Here is a 14,814-nt window from a genome sequence, read left to right as displayed (position 1 = left end):
CACTCTCAGGCTGTGATTGCACTCAGGGACACCCATGGGCTGTGACTGCAGTTGAGGACATCCAGGGGCTGTGATTGCACTTGGGGACACTGTGGGCTGGCACTGCCCACGTGGGGAAAAATCCCCCACGAAAGAAGCAGGCTGAGCCCCTGACCTCCCCATCCAGCTCCTGCATCACTGTGGGGCAGGAGGGCCCCGGCTCCATGCAAGCTCCCTGGCACCCACCTCCCTGCTGCCTTGCACCCTGGTGCCACCATTCCCAGCACCCACGGGGACACACAGCACATGCACAGCCCATAGGGTGGCATTTCAGGGCGGCATGGGGTGCACAGGCAGCCCGCTGACCCTCTCTCTTTCTGCTCTAAATAAACTGTATTCCACAGGCAAAAAAATGCAAACCCTTCAGATCCTGGCTCCTCCAAAAATAACCCGCGCTTTAATAACGCTCGTAAATGCTTCTGGCGCATTCCCAGCTGCAGGGTGGGCTCCAGGCCGGGGGGGCTGGAAGGAGCCAGTGGAGGGGCCACGGGAGCCGTGCTGCACATGGGGAGGCTGGGACGGGACAGGGACAGGAGGAGTGTGCAGGCTGCCCCAGCCCATCGCCCCGGGGCTGCATCCAGCCCTTGCCTGCCACAATTTTTTGGCACTAGTGCTCCAAGCAGAGAGAAGCAAAAAGTTTTTGAGAGCTGGAGAAAGTGGCTTTCTAGGAGCCCTCAGCCCCAGGTTGCAGGGGATGTAGGAGGGATAGGAGCAGCCGAGGACCGAGGGGCTGCTGGCGCCGTGGGGAAAGCAGCAGAAGAGCCACTGCTGGACTCTGGAGAGCAGCTATTAATACTGACGAATTAGGCACATATTTGGACAGGAGATTCAGTAACTGCCAGCACGCAGCTTCTGAGGGGAGGGGGAAGATCCGTTTCCCGTCATTCCTGAGTGAGAATGGATGGTTTTCTGTGAGATGCTTCAGCCTGGAGCAACTTCATGGGCTCGGCACACAGGGGAAAGACGATGATGTGCATGGTGTGAGCAGCCAGGCAGCTGCCCTGGAGCCAGGCAGGGCTTCAGACCTCGGATGTCCCCCAAAGCATGCAGTTTTCCCTTGCTGCCCACTCCCCTTTGCTACAGGCATCGTGGCCATGTCCGACCGACACAGCTGGGGCCATCCATGTGCCCAGGCCCATGAGTACCTCAAGGCCATCCTCTGGGGTGACCTCTGGGACAAAGGGGTGCAGAGGCGTGTGGGTGCACATCCCTCCAATTGCTGCCCCATGCTCAGCCCCGCCCTGGGCTAAGGTCTCCAAGGATGGGGACCCCGCTCCGTGCAGCGCTCCAGGGTCCGACCACCCTCCTGGGGAAGGGTTTGTCCTGCTGTTCAACAGGAACTTCCCAAGTGCAACCTGTGCCGCAACCTGTGCCGCAACCTGTCCTCCTGCCCCTGGGCTCCCTGAGAAGTCTGGCTGTGGCTTCCCTGCTTGCCTCCAGCTCAGCCGGATTTGGGTCACTATGGAGGTGCTGGCACCTCATGACTGTGGCATCTGTGATCCAAGCCCCTGCATGTGCTCCCCCAAACCTCCCTACCGAAATAACCCTTCATTCCAGTGAAGGAGATTCAGGGGGCTCCCAGCCTCATGTGCCTCTCCTAGTGTCTGTGCCACTTCCCCTCGCCTGTACCCCAGCCCGGAGGACGCGGTGCAGGGGTACGCTTGCAACCCTGTGCTGGGGGTGCCAGATCTCCCTTGGCTCTGGGATGCTGGGATGAGACCCAGGCTGCTGCCACACTGTGCCCGCTCACTGACCTTGCTGTCTGCTCAGAGGGGCCCCGCGCCTGGCCGGTACCTGGGTGAGAGCCTGGGGCCAGGTCAGGCCAGCGCAGATTGTCAGGGGACAGCTGGGAGGACTGGGATGCCTGCGAGAGCCACAAATCCAGCCTGGAGCCCAGCCAGGGGTAAGCGTCCCAGGGGGGACAGCCCCTCCGCACCCCCAGACATGTGCCCGCAAGGAACAGGGGTTGCCAGCCGGGATGCTGTGGGATGCTGCCCTCGCTGCTCGTGATGTTGGTCCCAGAGGCAGGGGACACGTGCCAGCCCGCCCGCGTCCCCGCTCCACCCCGCAGCATCCCTGCCCGCCTCGACACCGCTCGGGCCCCCCGAACCCCCGCTGAGTGACGGGGTGGGAACAGGTGGGGACACGCTCGGGGCAGCTGCTGTCGTGCAGGTCGGCCCCGGGGGGCTATTTTGGGGCGTGAGCTCAGCACCGGCAGCCGAGAGCGCTCCGGCCGCATTCCCGGACCCACAGCACGCCAAGCACTGCCACTTCCACACTGGTGGGCCACCAGTGACAGGGGTCCCCCCCACCTGCACCCCTGTAGCACCCTACCCAGGCATATTTTTGGCTAGCAGCAGGAATGGGCTCAGGAGCCCAGCTACCCCCCCCGCCTCCCTCACCCCAAAGCCCAAATCCCCCAGCAGCAAAATCCCCAGGGCCCCCTCCCATGGTGGTGGCCCCCCGGCAGCACCTGCAAGGCCCAGCACATGGCTGGCAGCGGGGGTCCGGCCTGCTGGGTGCCTGGGGCTGGACGTGCCTCAAATATTTTCCATGTTGTATAAGCACCCGTGCTACGCTCCCCCCTCCTCTGCTGGGAGGGCAGGCACCCGTTGTCCCCCTGCCCACCAGCCCTCCCTTTCTCCAGGCGGGGGGGAAGGCATTGATAACCAGGCAGCAAGAAAGCAGGAAAAGTAGATTTTATTGACAAATGCATTTGTCCAAGGAGACATCAGTATCCCCCACCCCACCCCAGAGCCTCGGGGGGAGCTTGTTTCCTTCAATGTTTAATATGGGATGCTTAAAGTATCAAAATAGTGAGAGAAGCCTCAGCAAGTGCAAAGGGGGAGTGATGGGGGTCCCGGAGCCGAGGAGGGGTGGGATGTTGGGCTATGGGACCCTGGTGAAAGCTGGGTGTTAGTGGGCAGGGCACAAGCTGGGGGGGGGCGGGGGGCGGGGAATAAATGAACTTTGAAAGCTGCAGGCTCAATACTAGAGAAATGGAAAAGTTACAAAAATACTGCAGATCTTGGAAAACGATGCAGGCACTTGGGAAGGAGGAGGAAGGCATAGCTGGCTGGGGCCGCGGGCGGGGGGAAGCACCACGGGAAGGCAAAGAGCAGCTCCGGGGGCAAAGCCATCGCATCCCCCACATCCTGAGCAGAGGCACTGTGGCTTCCAGCCTGCTGCTCCCTAGAGGGGCCCAGGCTGAATATGATGCTCATGGAGGGGGCTCAGTGCCTCCCAGGAAAACTGCAGAGAAAGAGGAAGAGGAGGAGGAAGAAGATTCAGCCAGCAATAAGGCATTGGAGGCGAAAGAAGGCTCCATGCGAGCTCAGCAAAAGACCATGCACCCCATCGCACGGGAGAGGGCAAGCTGCCTGCCTCTCTCCCTCCCACGCAAAGGAGAAGGAAGGAGCACAAGTGGGAACGATGAAGGCACATGGAAATATCCCCTATAGTGGAGAGCTCTCCGGCCCCGCACCCCAGGGCAGGCGGGTGAGCCCTGAGCCGGTGCAGCCCCAGCTCCCACCCAGCCGGGTCCCTCCGGGCACTCTGGCCATGCCCTGGGTGAGCGTGGGAAGGTGGGCTGGGCGGCAAAGCGTAGTTGCTGGTGCGGCACCGGCTTGGAGTGGTGGCTGGGTTAGTCCCGGTGCTCTGGGTGCGGGTAGAGCTCTGGTATAGCCCAGGCAGCCCTTCGCTCGAGGCAGGTCGTCTTAAATAGGAGCGGGCGGGTGGGCAGCAGTCTGTGCAGTGAGCGGCGGGAGGGCGCGGGGCTCAGTTCTGGTCCTCGTCCCGCAGCTCCGAGGGCAGGAACTTGTACTGCTGCTGCCGGATCATGGCCAGCTTCTTCCGCGCCTCCTCCAGCTCCCGCTCCTTGCGCAGCATCTCCTCCTGGGCGGCGATGATCTGCCGGGAGAGAGCCCTGGGGTCACGGCTGCCTCCGACAGGGATGGCCGGAGCCTCGGCCGCAGCAATGCCGAGCCCAGAGCCAGGCTCTCCGGCTGCTGCTTCCCCCATCACAGCCACAGCCTCCCTGGACTGGTGTGGCCCCAGGCACAAGGGCAGTGGTCCCTGCGGTGGGACCATGGTCCCCTGGAGATAACGGGGAGCAGCACAGCTCCTGGGGCTCAGGCCCACCTGCTCTGTTCTCAGCCGAGAGCCTGTGGCCAGGAGGCAGCACTGGGACCTGTGGCACCCCACACCGGGCAGCTCTCACCCCTTAGCTGATGTTCTGCCCTTCACACGTGTGACGGACACAGGGATGGCGCAGGTACTGCACCAAGGAGAAGCCAGGGCGTTGCACTCCTGGGAGCGTGCACCATCACGGGCTGTGCCCGCTGCTATACGTGGCAGACGAGGGTGAAGCCACAGTGTTTATCTGGTGCTGGGTGGGATGGGTGCACCCACAGCATTTTTGTGAGGCTCTCTGGAAACATGCCCCAATCTGGTGGGCGGTAGGACATGGTCCTGAGACAGGCACACACAGGTTGCGGTGGCAGCCACAGCCGCCCCTGCCCCATCAGAGTGGCCCCGCTCCTCACCTGTGCAATCCCTCCAACCATCTTCTCCTTCACCACCACCGTCTCATCGTGGTCCTGGAAGGCAGCGGCCTTCTGCGCTGCCTTCACCAGATTGTCCGACGCTCTCTTCACTGCGTTGCCGGCGGCCTGCAGCAGGGAAGGCAGGGAGCAGCAGCGTAAGTTCCAGCCCCAAGGTACGACTGCTGCCTAGGGGGGGTGAAGGAAGCCCTGCCCCAGGCCAGGCTGGCAGGCAGGAGAAGCAGCCAGGCATGCTGGGAGCTGCAGGCAGGGATTCCTTTACATGGCTTGCTGCCTTGCCAGCTGCTCATGACCATTTCAGGCACTGCTGCTCCCAGCCAGCCTCTGGCTCCTGTCTGAGCCGTGGGGCAGGGACTGTGGGGGGCAGCCTTGCTGACCCTTCCCAGCCCCTGGCCCCAAGGGACCAGCACTGGGACCCTGTGTTAATCCCCCAATGCATGGGCATTAACCTCTTGTCTGTTATGACCTATGAAGATTAAGGGTGCTACAAAATATGCCCCCCAAACATCAACCTTCAGAATGCCAGTGGTGCAGTGCATGCATTTGGGGCATTCCTGTGCCAGTTCATCATCCCTGAATGCCACTGGGCTCAGCAGCCCAGCATCACTCACACACCTGGCACACAGCTAGCAGGGAAGTCCAAGAGACCTGGAGCCTGTACTCCAGTAAGCTCCCCGCTTATGGCATGCAGGCAGGGAGCGTGAGCCCTGGGGAGCACCCACGCGCCCTCACCCCGCTCCCACCCACCCCTCAAGCAGCCGGGAGGAGGCAGGTGGGGCTGGAGGGGCAGCCCAAGACTCACCTGGAGCCGCTTCATGGCCTCCGAGTCATGGTCAGCCTTCACCTTGCAGGCCACCAGAAGCTGTGCTGTGGAGGCAGCCACCTGCTTGGCAGACGAGATGAGCTTCTCTTCGCTGGCATGGCCCTGCACCGCTGCATTGGCGGCTTCACACAGGTTGTTGGTGGCAGCAGCCACCATGCGTGCCTGCGGCGAGAGAGGCTGTCAGGGAGGGTACGGGAGCCTCCCCCAGGGAGAGTATGCCCTGACTGGCCCCAAGGAGGTTGTGGGGCATGGGATGGCAACAACCAGCTTCAATGCTGTGTCTCAGCTGGTGGGAGAGGGAGCAAGAAGCATGGCTGCTTCTTCCACCAAGAAGCACAAGAGCAGAGCATCCTCATCTTTGCAGCAGGAGCCACGAGGAGGGTCCCCCCTATCCCCTGCACATGACTTTGATACTCACGGCTGAAATGAGTCCCTGGGACCACTGTCCATCATCCACTGCATTGGCGGGGATGGCGCCCACCTGTGAGGAAGGAGAGGAGGGGTGAGGCAGGCTCAGTACCCCATGCACCCCTTGCCATGGGCATGAAGGCTACAAGCAGCCCCAGGAGAAGGGAGAACCCACCACAGCCCTACATTTTCTTATTTGTTTCCCTCTTCCAGCCTTACCTTTCCTTGGGCCACCAATTCTCGCTGGGCCGCTGAGGCTGCCTTCACCAGCGCACTTGTGGCTGCAGCAATGGACTTGGCAGCTTCCAGGATCTGCTCCTCGAAGTTCAGGCTCTCATCTGCTTGCTGCGGGCAAAAGCGGGGTGTGAGGCCCAGCCAGGGGTGCTGGGACAGACGGAGCAGGGCAGGATGATGGCTGTAGGGGGCTGAGGGGGCACATATAAAGCTGGATTAAGGGCTGTGGGGTGCAGGAGGGTGCAGGCTGCCTGAGGAAAGTCCAGCTGGGGATGTGGGAGGCAGCAGGAGCACAGAAAGAGGGACCAGCTGTCGGATGGGGCTTCACACCTGGCTGAAGCACAGGCAGGAGAGCCCCAGCCCACCCCAAGCTGAGCATGGGGGTCAGCCAAGGCTCAGCACCACTACCTTGGGCTTGGCTCTTGGTTTCAGCTGCTCCAGCTTCTTGGCTGCAGCCTCAATGGCAGCTGCTGCTCCCAGCAGCTCGTTCTCAGCAATGACGGTGGGGTCTTCTGGGTCAACCCACTCCGTCCCTAGAAAAAATGGGAAGCGAGGCAGGTTAAACCTGCATGCAGCCTCACTTCTGACTTGTCCTACCTCCTCCATGAGCTGCTGAGCCCTCCACCCTAATCCCAGCCCTCGGTCCTGCCCCTTTGAGCAGGACCTTTCCTTACCTTTCATGGCCTCAGCTGCCTGGATGAGCTCGGTGACAGAGCTGGCCACACGCTTGGAGTAGCCTGCCAGCTGCTGCTTCAGCTCGTGAGTTGGCTTTTGCAGGATCTGTGGGGAAGGAACAAACGTAAGCACCTGGAAAAGGGGGACCTCATAGGTCTGTTTGGGGTGTGCTCCCCAGGGAAGGAGGGTGGGATCCCCCAGCTCCTCCATGTGTGTACACATCAGGCGTTGTCTGTGATGCTTTCTCAAGTGACCCTGGCTTGTCTCCTCCTGCCCGAGGATGGGATGAGCTTCCCCTTAGCCCTTCTGCATTCACAGCTTCTGGAATCTCTCGCAGACACAGGACCCTCAGCACAAGCCTTCCTGCACTCAGCAGCTATCCCCCCTCCAGGATTTCTTCCCCCCCCAAAGCATTTCAAGCTCCAGAAGCGTTTCCCCCTCGCTGTCCCCACTTTGGAGATCTCTCTGCAAACAGAAGCTGGGCAAAGGTAGGGACCCTGGAGCCACGTCCCAGCCCAGGAGGGCTGGCCCCACCAGTACAAGGTGGCAGGCAGAGCCACGAGGGTCCTTCATCGGGGTGGGGACACACACATGCACACACCACAGCACACACGTGCACACACACACAGGGTCCCTACGCACAAGCAGAGCTCACCGCTGGCCCGACTTGCAGCGCACAGGCGGCAGCTGCCCATCAGCTAGAGCGGGTGTGAGTACCTACGCACACACACGGACCCTGGGGTCCCTGTGGACACACGCAAGTGCCACCCCAGCACTGAGCTGGGCACGCAGACACGCTGTGAGCAAGGCTCATGCTGAGGTTAGACACCAGCAGGCACCCCAATGTCGCCTTACTCACCGGCTGACAGGGAGGGAGGGAGAAGAGAGAGAAGAAAGCAGTGAACGCCCTGTCCGGGACACATGGGCGCTGGGGACGGGGGACATGGGGAGGGCAGGGGAAGGCAGGTGCTGTCGGGAGGTGGGGGGGATGAAGGGCAGCCAGGAGGAGAGGTGGGAATGAAGGATCAGAGGTCCCGGGCGGGGAGCCGTGCTGCCATCATTAGCTCATACTTCAGCCTCACAGGGCTGGGGGAGCCGGGGCACCCGGATGAAGCTCCCATGGCCAGAGGAGCTAGCTACACCCAGAGCAGCCATGGAGCTGCTCTCCTCCTCACCCCACTTTACACCTTATTTCTCCCCACCCTGAATTGCTTCACTGCAGTTTTCAGCCACCGGACCTCTCTGGTTTTGGAGGGAGAGACCTATCGTTACTAAATACCAAGTCCCCGTGGAGGTTCAAATTCCTTCCCCTCCCCCGTGAAATATGCAGGCTTTCCCACTCCTCTGCCGGCAGCCACGTTTTCCAGCCCAAGTCAAATAACCCTCTGTCTTGAACCCTAACCATGCTTGTTCATGCTCCGTGCAAGGCATTGGTTCCCATGGGGATGCAGCACAGAGCAATGGACTTGCTGCTGCCAGGGAGCAAGGCAACATCGCATCCACCATCTCCCCTCCCATTCCCCTACATCCTTCCTGCTCGTGGCTTTTCAGAAACTTGCTGCCATCTGATAAATACGACCCATGTGCTTCGTTCCTGCCTTCACAGACCAGAGTGCTGTGGAGGCTGGGTGGGGGGTGTCATGGCTTTATCCTGGACTTGCATGGGGCCATCCCAGTAAAGTCACAAGAGCTGCATGTGGCTCCGAGTCCCACACAGCGATGGCTGGTTTGCCCTCATAAGCGCATCCAGACTAGGTGCCATGTTATTAAGTCTGCTATCTGCTCTGACAACGTGTTCAAAACTGCTAAGTGGTCTCTGTCTGGAGCTGAAGGCATCCTGGAGGCTACGAGCTTACTAAGATGCACCTCCACTGAACATTTCATGGGATGCACCCATGTATGATATTCAAGAGATGTTGCATGGCAGCTGGACAGTTACACCCAAAATACAGTGGAATAGCATGTTCCTGCAAGTAGGCTGACCTCAGGCACTGCCACACCAAGTCATTAGTGCAATCATCTGTTAACAACAGGTCAGCCAGAGAATTTCTCCTCAGCACTCCAGCCTTGGCTGCCATGGCTTACACGTGGCTAAAGCATCTTCCAGACAGACATTTGATGTAGATGCAGAGGACAGAAAACTCACTGCTCCCCTTGGAACTGTACCCCAACTGGTCACCTCCTTTGGATAAAACCACCCTTTGACTTCCCCTCCACCCAGCTTCAATTTCTAGCCATCGACTCCTCCCCACCTCCTCTTTGTGCTGCCAGTCCTGGTTACCCTCTGCTCAAAGGGGCTTTCCCTGCAGGAAACCACAGTCTGAGCTCCACCGCCCTCTATCTGCTGAACCTGAGCGGCAGATTCTCACCAAGCCCTTCTAACCAGCTTAGCGAAACCTTGCCACAGAGCTGACTCGCCCTCAATCTTTGCCCTGACCCCAGTTCGAGGGCTCTCACAGCTCTGCGGGCTGGGTGTGCGCATCCTTCCAGTGCCCTTGACTCCACCTCTGTGGTCTCGCTAAGAATGCAAACTGCTGGAAGGATCCTTTCCACCACTCTACAGTCTTAATTTGCTTCTTGTAAACTACACTCAACTTGTAGGAGAGCTAATTAAAGCAGCCAGCTGAAGTCCTCTGGAGGATTCTGATGGAGGAAGACTGGATCAAAAGGGTGCAGCTGGCGCTTGCAGTCATCACCTCTGCTGTCGCAGGCACTGCCCATCTCCCACTCTGCTGAGAGCTTAACAAGCTCTGTCTTCACACTTCCTGAAGTCTCTTACTCCCACCACTTTTACTGGAAGCTGCTTCAGGATTTTGCTCCTATGTTATCAAATCTCCAGCCTCCATCTGTTTACGTCCAGTTAATCTCCATCTGTTGTTAGCCAAATATCTTTCCTCAGAGCCTGTTCATCTCTCTGACATCTGCTTCCACGGCAGGGGCTTGGCCACGTGCTGTGCCAGCACAGGCAGTGAAAGGGGGCTGTGCAAAGACCTCAGTGGGAGGAGGTGCAGAGCCCAGAGGCCCTTGGGGATTTGGGGAGCACCCTGGCATCCACAGGCAGCCTCTGCCCACCCTGGGAACTGGGGCAGGGACACTCACCACCAGCACGTGCTCCAGCAGCTCCAGGTAGCCATCAGCACACTCCTTGCCGAAGCGCAGCGCCCGCTGCCGCACATCCCCGCTCACCTCCGGGTGGTAGGCGGCTTCCTGAAACCCAGAGACAGGGAAGCCCCGATTCACATCCAGCACCATCCCTGCCAGCACACACAGCCACCCACAAACCCATGCTAGACCCACGTCCCCTCCCCACCCCACCTTGCAGGCACGCAGCATATCTGCGATGGCACGGCGGCTTAGGTTGGCTGTTGCGATGACATCCTCCTGCCGACACGAGTTGCCAGCGGCCACCGCTTTGGCTGTGGCCATTGTGATGCCTTTTGTCATACGGATGAAGTCCTCCGGGGTGGAGACCTTGGCAGGAGGCACCGGGGAGGAGAAGACCTGCAAGGCGAGAGACGGCGGTGAGGCACAGGGCAGCCGGCGAGCGGGACAGCAGCCGCAGCACCGCAGCTGTACTCACTGCCAGCTCTTGGCGTATGTGCTCTATCGTGGCCTCCAGCGCCCTCGTCCCCTTCGTGGCCTCGTCCTCAACAGCCTTCACTGTCTTCAGCAAGGAAGTGACATTCGTCACCATCACCTGTGGAAAGGAGGAGAGAGCCAGGTGAAGCCCCACACAAGCTCTGGGCTGCTGCTGGCACCTGTCCCTCCCTCGTGGTTTGGTCCAAAATGGCCCTGTCCCCATACTTTACTCATTGCACCTCATCTTGTTGTCCCACCAACGCCTCCTCTGCACGTTGTGCCCCACCTTTTATGTGCCCCTTCCTCCCTACCTTGCCCTGACTGCCCCTCAGCTGTCCTCCTGCTCGCAGACAGAGAAAGAAGCCCCCCCGCTCTTTCTCCAGCCCCCTCTGCCCCATCCCCTCCTTCCCATCATGCCCAGCTCAGACCTTGGCAGAGTTCTTCAGCTGGTAGACAGCAGGGTCATCCCCAGCTTTGCCAGCAGCTGCCTTGGTGGCACCGATCAGGTCCCCGAGTGCCTTGGCGACATCCTTCACAGCATTGATCAGCACTACCTGAGGAGAGCAAGACCAGGACCACAGCTTGGCTACAGTCACACTCAGCCTGGGGCTGCTGTGGCCCAGCAATGGGAAATTTGGGAACCCCAGGACACAGAGTATACACGTATACATTATACAGCGCAGCCAGCACAAGCCAAAGCCCAGCCAGCCCTCTCCATGACTCGCAGAGTCCAGCCCAGAGCACCACACAACACCTTCAACCCTCAGCCCCTTCAAGCAAGTTACGAGCAGCCTCCGTTCACCCCACACCTCCCAACCCACCTGAGTCTCTGGGTCTTCAGATCCCAGGCTGGCTGCACCCAGTTTCACCACCTCTGCCAGGCGGGTGATGGTGGACACAGAGGACTGGGCAGCCTGGGCTAGCTTCTCCTGGCTGGCCGTGGCGTTCTGCACCAGCACCTTGGTGTCCTCCACCAGCGCCTTGGCTGTCTTCAAGATGCCCTCCCTGGGGAGAAGAAGGGAGTCAGAGAGGACACAGCCCTCTACACGCACACATGGTCCTTGGGGTGTAGAGAGACTGTGGACCCTGCCTTCTGTATGTACAAGCTGGAGGGGAAACAGAGTCAGCATGACCTGAACTTGCAGCTCTCCTTGGAGCTGGTCCACAGCTCAGAAAGATGGGAGACCACGGGACACAGTCTGACCCCACTGTCTCTGGCTGAACAGAGGCCGGATGAGGTGCCTGGGTACCTGTGGTCAGCAAAGGTCTCCGAGTTCTCCCGGTTGAGGGTTCCTGCCGTGGCAAACATGATGGTGGTGTCGAGGTCAGCAATGATGCCAGAGACGGCGCTGGCTGCTGTGATGCAGGCTTGCGTCCCGCGGTTCCCAGCCTGCAGGGCTGCCAGCACGTGAGACACCTGCGGGGTACGAGTAGGGTGACTGGGGAGCAGAGCAGGTTCAGACAACTCCAACCACACACATCCTCTGACACTTGCCAGGATGGAGCCACATCACACTAAGGAGGGGAATTGGGAATCACGTGGTCTGGACACCCTTCTTAGCTTCTACGTATTTATTTTTTACCCTCTACCTATTGTGTTTGGGGGTCCAGGAGATATTGGACTCTGATAGTTTCCAAATGAATAAGGTTTGCATGATGGGCATCAGAACATCGCAGCTCATTCCTTCTTTAGCTGCTAAACACAATTTCTGTACTTGGGCAAGCACTCGTAGGAGAGCAAGTTTCCTGATGGAACAATCTTGGAAAGGAAGGACCTGCAGGAGGTCCTGAGCATGCAGGCATGTGCCAGGCACTATGAACAAGTGCTTTGCTTTTGTACTCTTGCTTACAAGCCTTGCTGCTCTATCACTGCCTTATCAACTGGAGTTTTTTAGCCATGTTTTCATCTGTTATTCCAAAGTATGTTCTTTAGATTGACTCATGGACAGGATGCTTTCCACCACACCAGCAAAAGATGAAGGGGATATTGATCACACAGCACAAGCTGCAGGTTTGCTGGAGACACAGCAAACGCTATGCCCACCACTGCAAGAGCTAATTTGGAGAGCCTTGTGCTGCCACTAGTGTGCAGATCAGTCTCCCTTGGCAGGCCATCACCAGTACGTCGGCAGGCAGCACCTGGACATCGCACTCACCCATCACAGCACAAGCTGCTGTTACAGTGCCTGGAGAGGGGGATCCACCAGCCAGGCAGGGGATCATGGCTGAGAGAGCCAGCAGAGCCCAACAGGACCCAGCATGGTGGCTTCAAGGGCACATGGCTCAACCCAGCATCCCTCCCACCTTGCTATGCTGTTGCGCCTCTCTCCGGGCTGCTCACCTTCTCAGAAACCTTGCGCGCACTCTCTATCAGCTCCTTCTTGGTGTAGGCATCGTTGGGGCTGCACTGCAGGGCTCCAGCTTTGGTGACCAGGGCGGCGCAGCCATGACCCAGCTCCTGCACCCGGCGCTTGATGTGGGAGCCGATCTAGAGAGGAACGCATGTGTGAGAGAGGCAGCAGGGAGCTAAGCCCGGCACCTGTGATACTCACTGGGAAACACCAGCCACTCCCCCAGCCCCTCCCTCCCAATCCTCCCACTTAGGAGAAGGAAAAAGGAAACATGGCTTTGCTCCACATTTCCACTCCGTGTTGCAGGGGAGGTGTGAATGCTGCCTGCCCCAAGCTCTGACAGGAGGTTCAAGTGCCCCTGTCCTCTGCTCTCACGCCCCAGGAGACCCTGCTCTGCCCCACTGCACACTCCAGCACTTCCCCCCCATGCTCGCACCTCCTCGTTCTCAGCGGTGAGCGCAGCTGGCTTGGCCTCTTGTGCCAGCTGCCCATAGTCATTGGTGAGTTGGTTAGCCAGTATGCCCAGCTCGTCCGGGTTGGTGGTGGATTTGGTGACCTGCCGATGGGAGAAGAGCAGGAGTTGGAGGGGCCCTATGCTGGGACAGGCAAGCAAGGAGGGTGGTCACCTGCCTGGGCGGCAGGCAGCGCTTTCTGCAGCGACAACCCACCATCTCCTGCACAGTCACTGCGATGGCCTTGGCCGTCTTCACCATCGTGGTCTGGTAGTCCACAAAGGTCCCCTCTGGCTCGCCCATCGGCCCCTCGTCCAGCTGCAAGAGACCATCAGGAGGCTCTGGCTCCAGCTCCAGCCCAAAAACCCTGTAGGGTTTGACCCTGACTCTTCCTCTCTCCCACCCCCAGCCCTGGCCAGGTCCTCTCCATGCTCTCCTCACCTGGTTGATGGCCTGGGTGATGGAGTCCACCATGCCCCCCACAACACCTGCAGCACTGGCTGCCTCATTCAGGGTGGTGGTCAGGTCCTCCACCGCTTCCTTCATCATCTGCACGGCCTCCTCCAGTGCCTCCTGTGTGTGGGCAGCTTGCTGCAAGGACGAGACACAGTGAGGGAAGGCGGGCAGCGGCACCCCTCCCAACAGGGATGCTGCACACTTACCCCAGGTTTCCGTGGCTGGCACACACATGTGCACCATGCAGCACCCACATGTGAAGGGGAGCATGCCACTGACATGTGCCCCTCCTGCTCACCTTGGGGTTCCCACCAGCCTCCTTGGCCGTGTACAGCATCTGCAGGGCAGACTCGGCCAGTGTTTTGGTCTGGTCCAGGAGGTTCATCTGCTGCTGGTGGTTGGGTGTTTTGGAGGCAGCGCCAATAGCTGCCATAATGAGTGGCTCAAAGTACTGAGCCATCTGGGACACCTACGGAAGAGCAGCATCAGCACCAGCAGCTTCCAACCCCGGCTGCCTCGTGCCTCTCCTCCCGCCATGAGCTCCTCCGTGTGCACTGAGCGCCTTGTCAGCAGCTCCCCATCCCCATGTTACCTTGTGCCCCAGCTGCGAGGCCTCGGCCCGTGCCGCGCTGGCCACGGGCTCAATCAGGTTGCTGATCTCCTGGACAGCCGTGATCATCTGGTTGTGCAAAGCCTGTTGCAAAGAGAGGGCACTGCATAAGGCTGCAGCATGGCTGGGGTCACCATGCGCCACTGGGAGCCAGGGGGAAGGGTGCCCGCCCCCATTAAACTTGCAGCAGCACATCCCTGACCCACCTCCTGGGAGATATCTTCTCGGGGGGCCAGCTGCTGGCTGATGGCAGCGAGGGAGGCCTGGTCCACCTCCCGCATGCATCTGTTCAGGACCTCAATGGCCTCATCACACTCCCGCTGTCCTGGAGCTTTGTCCCTGTGTGACAGATGGATCAGCCCAGTGCTGGCAAGTGCTATGCCATCCCTTCACCCCCAGCCTCGGGCTGGTGCCGGTGAGGGGCAGGACCCCTCTCCTGGGCTTTGGGGCAACCCAGCATCGTAGGGCCTGGGCATGCTGCCATGCGTTCCCATCAACCCATGCCAGGGCTGGAGGAGCAGCTCCCATGAAGGACAAAAGGGACGGCATCTCCCGTCCCATTCCTCGCCTCCCCCCGCCAGCAGCAGCCAAGGACATGATGAGCCAAAACAACCCCCAGGGGTGC

At 59.9% G+C, this 14,814-nt stretch overlaps 1 protein-coding gene across 1 annotated transcript in view; it reads right to left on the bottom strand.

Annotated features, from left to right (window-relative positions):
• Nucleotides 1–3,706: 3,706 nt before the first annotated feature.
• Nucleotides 3,707–14,814, bottom strand: part of TLN1 (talin 1) — a 28,811-nt gene continuing 17,703 nt past the window's right edge. The window contains exons 37-56 of the mRNA XM_075726137.1: nt 14,396–14,528; nt 14,172–14,273; nt 13,878–14,048; nt 13,565–13,714; nt 13,340–13,441; nt 13,108–13,227; nt 12,662–12,808; nt 11,571–11,737; nt 11,142–11,325; nt 10,749–10,874; nt 10,322–10,438; nt 10,057–10,242; nt 9,841–9,948; nt 6,741–6,846; nt 6,475–6,599; nt 6,052–6,177; nt 5,843–5,905; nt 5,404–5,586; nt 4,584–4,709; nt 3,707–3,948 (exon numbers count right to left, since the gene is read on the bottom strand). Coding sequence (XP_075582252.1) covers nt 3,817–3,948; nt 4,584–4,709; nt 5,404–5,586; nt 5,843–5,905; nt 6,052–6,177; nt 6,475–6,599; nt 6,741–6,846; nt 9,841–9,948; nt 10,057–10,242; nt 10,322–10,438; nt 10,749–10,874; nt 11,142–11,325; nt 11,571–11,737; nt 12,662–12,808; nt 13,108–13,227; nt 13,340–13,441; nt 13,565–13,714; nt 13,878–14,048; nt 14,172–14,273; nt 14,396–14,528 — 2,674 coding nt within the window. The 3' untranslated portion in view covers nt 3,707–3,816. The remainder of the gene's footprint in view (nt 3,949–4,583; nt 4,710–5,403; nt 5,587–5,842; nt 5,906–6,051; nt 6,178–6,474; nt 6,600–6,740; nt 6,847–9,840; nt 9,949–10,056; nt 10,243–10,321; nt 10,439–10,748; nt 10,875–11,141; nt 11,326–11,570; nt 11,738–12,661; nt 12,809–13,107; nt 13,228–13,339; nt 13,442–13,564; nt 13,715–13,877; nt 14,049–14,171; nt 14,274–14,395; nt 14,529–14,814) is intronic.

Source organism: Pelecanus crispus, chromosome Z (assembly GCF_030463565.1).
Source record: "Pelecanus crispus isolate bPelCri1 chromosome Z, bPelCri1.pri, whole genome shotgun sequence".
NCBI lineage: Eukaryota > Metazoa > Chordata > Aves > Pelecaniformes > Pelecanidae > Pelecanus > Pelecanus crispus.
Note: the sequence above shows the minus strand (reverse complement) of the source record. Positions and strands in the feature narration are given on the sequence as shown.